A 6530-nucleotide genomic window follows, 5' to 3' on the forward strand; every position below is an offset into this window, starting at 1 on the left:
CCCATGAATATGTACAATTTTTACTTACCAGATAAGTTTTATTTAATTAACAATGAAGGAAGAAAATTCTAAAAAGGTAAGCAAACTAACCAAAGGAGAAACTACACCACTCCCAAATATCTGATGTCAAGTCCAAAGGGAACCTCAGTTCCATAAAGGTCGGTGAATAAACCCAAAATGACAGTCTTGATTGAGCTGAAGTTGGACTATAGAAAGAGCAGCGTTACTCAAGAGCCAATGAAATGGGTTTCTGCTTGCCAGACAGGCTTTTCCCTTACATATCTAAGCCCATGCCAGTCTCCAGACACCGTTGGTCCCTATTCACATGTACCTGCTATGCATTCCAAAGTCCACACTAGCATCCTGGCCCTTCTCACCTCCTCTTCTACCATAAACTCCCAGGCTGCTCCAGGTCACAGGCTTCCCTCCCCTTAGCTACGTGTCCTCCTTGTAAACATGATTTCCCATGTCTCACTTCTCTACACCTGTCCATGTTCATTGTGCTTCTTCTTCTCTCTGCTCAAGACACTTCCAGATGCCTCTGGCTGCTCTCTAACCTACAATAAAACCCTTCCCCTAACCATGAACTTGTTTATTTAATTGTTACTTTACTGTGTCCTCACTTATATCAGGACAGACAACTTGCTGAAAGATAATGAAAATAACAAATATATCAATATCTATCTAGTGTCCATCCATTTATAGATAACTAACCACATTTATAAAGAAATTCAAATTAAAGAACAACACAATGCTGTGTTTAATTGTTAAAGACAAGAGTACATTTTATAATACCCAGTGACATCAAAGATGTACAATAATAAGCATTCTCACACAGTGCCAATCAAGATGCAAAAAAGGTGTACATTTTTTGGCAAAAAGAAAGAACAGAATACTTACCAAAGTTTAAATATGTCTCTGTATTTCCTTTAGCACACATGCACATGTACACACACTTATACATTACTTGTAGGAATTTAACCAATGGATGTTATTGCAAATGGAACACAGGTAAATATTAATCTCAGAATTATTAACGCTTATAAAAGCAAAAATATCAATGAGTTGGTAAAGTAAACTGCTGTTAATACATAAAGTGGAATGTTTTGTAGCTATTAAAATGGATATGTTTGTAGATAGATTGGCTTCTATAACTATATAATATAAAAGAGGAAAGTTAGTTGCAAAGCCATGTGATATTTTGAATGTGTGAGTGGGTGTGCGGGGCATTGTTGTGGTCCTAGTATAGAAAGGCAGTGGTAACATTCTGTACCATTTGAGCTTTTACAACATGATGTATTCCATGGCTAATGACAAATTTAAATTGTGAAGAGATTTCTAGTTTGGAATAAAAATAAACAGGACATCGATTTCAAAGGAAAAGGAAGCATCCAAAATTGTTCAAGAAACGTTATAATCTCTATGGGTAAACAGAGAAATGGGATCATGTTCAAAGTGCTTCTTTGTGATTCTGATATGAGTTGCTTGGTTTCACCCAGTGATTCTGCCACAGCAAGTCACCAGGCAAGTCGCCGCTGGAAGCATAGCATGATGGCAAGATGATGGGAAGGACTGAGGCTCTGGGGTCTTGGAGGCAAACAAGCTGTGTTTTTCTGCAGTGTTAAATGCTAGAGGTGAGAAGCAATGGTGGAAGAAGTGGCCATTCACTGTAGAAAGAGAATCTTTCTAGAGACTTAGACTCACAGAACCCGACAGTAGTATTGATAGAGCCTTGATGGTTACTTTGTCTTTCCTGCCAAGTACAAGTCAGGAGATGCTAAGGAGTTTGCAGAGATATGAGGTAAGAATTCTTGAGGTTTTCCCAAACCCTTAGAGGATGCTCATTATTTATATCCTGAAGTTTGTCTGATGAGTCAAGAAGGATCAAGAAAGACCCATCTTTCCAGCTATCCTTTGACAACATTAGTAGGAATGAATCAAGAGGCAGGAATGTGGAAGAAGCGTTGGTCACAATCTTTGTTGGATTCACACCCAACATCCCCTCATCTTTGGTGTATTCCCTCATTTGGCAGACATTCTTCCTGACTTTAGTACATCTTTGTCTAGAGAAATGGCAGCTGAGCCCCCACACACTCTAGCATAACCAGCAAAACTTGAGATATTATTTTCTTGGGACAAGGGATAGACTATGATAACAGCTTTGGACTGTCAGGAACTGGTTATTGTTGGACCACACAGAATGGTAAGTTAAATCATCCATCTTTGACATATAAATGCTATCTCTCACAAATCTTGTTATAACAGTCTCTTGTTATTTGATTTTTTTCATTCTCTCTCATCTTATATTCTATCCCTGTAGCCCATGTCACACTCTCCAATGCTATTATTTCTTCTCAACCCTTCTAGTTGATCTTCTATCTGGAGTTCTCTTTATTTTCCCATTATTTACTTACATTTTCCCATGAATGCTCTACCTCCAATCTCTCTTTATGTCCCTTTTCTGTATACTTTCTTTCCATCTCTATTTTAGCCCATATGTCAGTCTGCCTACCTACCACAAATATCATGGAGAAGTTAAACCATAGATTTAGGTCAAAAGAGAGGGTTAGAGAAATGGATCAGTGAAATATCAACTAGACAGTAACACTGTCAAGAACAAGTGATTAGTATAAAAAAACCATGTGAGGGGGAAAATGCAGCTAAATGATAACTAGATTGATGACTGGTAAACAGAAAACAGGATGAGAGAACACTCTAGGCACTGGCGGTGTGAGGCATCAAAGTGTGATCTGCATTCACACATGGACTTTAGAGAGAAACTTAATATTGACTAATGCAGGGATTGTGAAATGTTTAGCTTATAAACTTTTATGTTTCAAAAGTTTTGAAACATGCAGGAATGGTAATTGGGGAAGCTCATTTTGAGTCATAACTTTTCTTACATGTGAGTGGAGTTTTAATGTTTGCAATCAGGTCTGTGACCTCCATCCAGATACCAAGTTCTCTGGGATTACTAGGGAATATGAAACACACAGCAAGCTTCCTCTCTGTTTCATCTGAATCTTATGAGTTTAATAAGAGGAATGAGCTTCCCCCTCCCCCAGGCTTACATTGCATAGACAGACCAACTGTTCCTGAAATGGAGGAATAAATAAGTCTCCCCAGGAAGATGCTTTTTGAGACACTTAGGGAACTCCAGCTCAAGGGAAGCTACAGTGACTAAAGGTGGAACTCATCAAAGAACAGACCTGGGAGAACCTACGTACACACCATCTATACCTAGTTACAACCTCTTTGGGGAAAAATAATTATTATCCCTTAAATTAAGATCTGAGATGGAAAGAGTTCTGAACAATTTGTTGTAGTGTTTGACACTGCAGGGCACCCCCATCCCAAGGTTTAGTTTCAAAAGAAATAGAGGGAAGGAGCCTTGAGACCTCCTTAAGCTGCTGGCCGCCTCCCTGAGATTACCCTCCAGAGGGCAGCCTGCACATCAGGGTTCCTGAGGCTATAGATGAGTGGGTTCACCATGGGGTTGATGACAGTGTTGAAAATCCCAATAGCTTTATCCTTATCTGAAAGTTTGATGGAGCCAAGTCTCATGTAGTTAAAGATGCCTGCGCCATAGAATATGGCAACCACAGTAAGGTGAGAGCTACATGTGGAGAAGGCTTTCTTCCTGCCTTCAGTAGAGCGAATTCGCAGAACTGCAGCTGCCACGTGGATGTAGGAGGTGAAAATGAGTGCCATGGGGGTTCCTGCCATTATGAAACCCACTGCAAAGAGCAGCAGCTCATTGATCTGGGTGCTGGAGCAGGAGAGCTGGAAGAGCTGGGGCAGGTCACAGTAGAAGTGATTGATCACATTGGGGCCACAGAAGTCGAGTGTAGATATGGCCACAGTGTGGGTCAGTGCATTGCTGAAGGCACAAGCCCAGGAAGTGGCCACCAAGATCCTCTGAACTGTGTGGTTCATGCGGGTGCTGTAGGTGAGGGGCCGGCAGATGGCCAGGAACCTGTCATAAGCCATGGCTGTCAACAGGAAACAGTCAACCCCAACCAGCAGATGGAAGAAGAAGAGCTGTGTGAGGCAGTCTCCATATGGAATTGTGCGCTTGTGGGACAAGAGCCGAACCAACATGGAGGGAATAGTGACACTGATGCACCCCACGTCCATCACTGACAGATTCCCCAGGAAGAAGTACATGGGAGTGTGGAGTTTGGATTCCACCAAGACAGCTGCCAGGATGCTAAGGTTGCCCCCAACCGTGGTCATGTAAGCCAAGAGGAAGAGTATGAAGACCACTGGCCACAGCTCTGGTGTCTCCACCAAACCCAGCAGAATGAATTCAGTAACTGTTGTTCCATTGGCTCTAAGCTTTGGCTGCATGAGTTCCTCTAAAGAAACAAAAGAGTAGGAAAACAATCAGATCTCTCAATGAATTAGGGGAATTTCAATCATAGCTGCTAGAAAACTTACCAATTAGAAACTTAAAAGAGGGTCTTAATATCATTCCCTCCCTTCCCTTTCCTCCCTCCAAATGATACAATAATCTTAAAAAATAAAAGAAGAGAGTCATCTGACGCAAGCGACCTGCCTGCTGGACCCAGTTGGGCGGTGGCGGGTTACGAACACCGAACACCCAGAGGCAGCCCCCAGAGGCAGCCCGGCCTACATCTGCCAGCCCAGGTAGGCCAGGAAGTGTTTCCAGTTCTCGTTTGTCATCGTTGCTCAGAGTCACCTGACACAAGTGACCATACGGAGTTCGGCAGCGGGATCCGACACCCGGAGGCCTGGTGACAGCTCTGCCTCCAACTGCCGTCCCGGAGGGACCCGGCACACTCGGACATTGCCAACACTCGGGTAGTAACAGTGACACTTACATTCACGAGAAGAGAACCGACATCAGAGTATTGGATCTGTTTGCATCTACCAGAAGGGAAACGTGGTCCCACACCAACCAGCAGAACAAGAAACACTTGCTACAGCCACCAGAAGAAAGGATGAGAAGAGGGCAAGGTAAAAGCACATCCAATAACAGAAAAGCCAATATGACACCACTGGAGACTAGGAACCATACACCAGTAAGACCTCCACATTACGATGCAGATGAACCAGAAGAGAATGACCTTAAAAACATCTTCAGAAAAATGATAGAGGAACTCAAAGAGGACATGAGAAAATCACTTACAGAAATTGAAGACAAAACAAACCAAAAAATACAATAAACAGTTCAAGACCTAAAAACTGAAATAGAGACAATAAAGAAAGCACAATCTGAGGCAGTGCTGAAAATAGAAAAGCTGGGTAAACGATCAGGAACTACAGATGTAAGCATAACCAACAGAATACAAGAGATGGAAGAGAGAATCTCAGGAGTTGAAGACACACTAGTGGAAATAGATTCATCAACCAAAGAAAATCTTAAGTCCAACAAATCCCTAACACAAAATATCCAGGAAATATGGGATACTGTGAAAAGACCAAACCTAAGAATAATAGGTATAGAAGAAGGTGAAGAAATCCAACTCAAAGGTGCAGAAAACATATTCAACAAAATCATAGAAGAAAATTTTCCCAACCTAAAGAAAGGCATGCCAATGAAAATACAAGAAGCCTACAGAACACCAAATAGACTGGACCAAAAAAAGGTCACCTCGCCACATAATAATCAAAACACCAAGCATACACAGCAAAGAGAAAATATTAAGAGCAGCAAAGGAAAAAGGTCAAGTAACCTATAAAGGCAAACCTATCAGAATCACCCCTGACTTTTCCTTGGAAACTCTGAAAGCCAGAAGGTCCTGGATCGATATTCTACCTACACTAAGAGGTAGAATACACGTGAATGCCAGCCCAGACTACTATACCCAGCAAAGCTTTCAATCATTATAGATGGAGAAAGATATTCCATGATAAAACCAGATTCAAAGAATACATATCCACCAATCCAGCCCTACAGAAAGTACTGGAAGGTAAACTGCAACCCAGGGATGTTAACTACAACCTGAAAAACATAGGCAATAGATAATCCCAATTTTTCAACAGTCAAAAGAAAAAAGGGATAGAATCCCACACATAATCTTGCCACCATCACCAAATCAAAAACAAACAAGAATGAACAATAATCAATGGTCATTAATATCCATCAACATTAATGGTCTTAACTCCCCTATAAAAAGACACAGATTAGCAGAATGGATAAGAAGACAGAATCCTTCCTTCTGCTGCTTACAAGAAACTCACCTCAACCTCAAAGACAGATGATACCTAAGAATTAAAGGTTGGGGAAAAATCTTCCAATCAAATGGACCCAAGCACAAGTGGGGGTAGCAATCCTAATATCCAACAAATTGGACTTTAAACTAAAATCAGTCAAAAGAGATGAAGAAGGTCATTTCCTACTCATCACAGGAGAAATCCATCAGGATGAAGTCTCAATTCTGAACATTTATGCCCCAAATACAAAGGCATCCACGTTTGTAAAAGAAACATTACTAAAACTCAAATCACACATAAAACCACACACACTTATAGTGGGAGATTTCAACACCCCACTCTCACCACTG

General features: G+C 41.3%; 1 protein-coding gene across 1 annotated transcript; it reads right to left on the reverse strand.

Moving 5' to 3' along the window:
- Nucleotides 1–3007: 3007 nt before the first annotated feature.
- LOC100754660 (olfactory receptor 3A1) lies at nucleotides 3008–4362 on the reverse strand. Its single transcript, XM_035448330.1, has one exon. The coding sequence runs from the start codon at nucleotides 4348–4350 to the stop codon at nucleotides 3403–3405; it is 948 nt and encodes a 315-aa protein (XP_035304221.1). The 5' UTR covers nucleotides 4351–4362; the 3' UTR covers nucleotides 3008–3402.
- Between the last annotated feature and the right edge of the window lie 2168 nt (nucleotides 4363–6530).

This window comes from Cricetulus griseus, chromosome 7, assembly GCF_003668045.3.
Source record: "Cricetulus griseus strain 17A/GY chromosome 7, alternate assembly CriGri-PICRH-1.0, whole genome shotgun sequence".
Taxonomy (NCBI): Eukaryota; Metazoa; Chordata; class Mammalia; order Rodentia; family Cricetidae; genus Cricetulus; species Cricetulus griseus.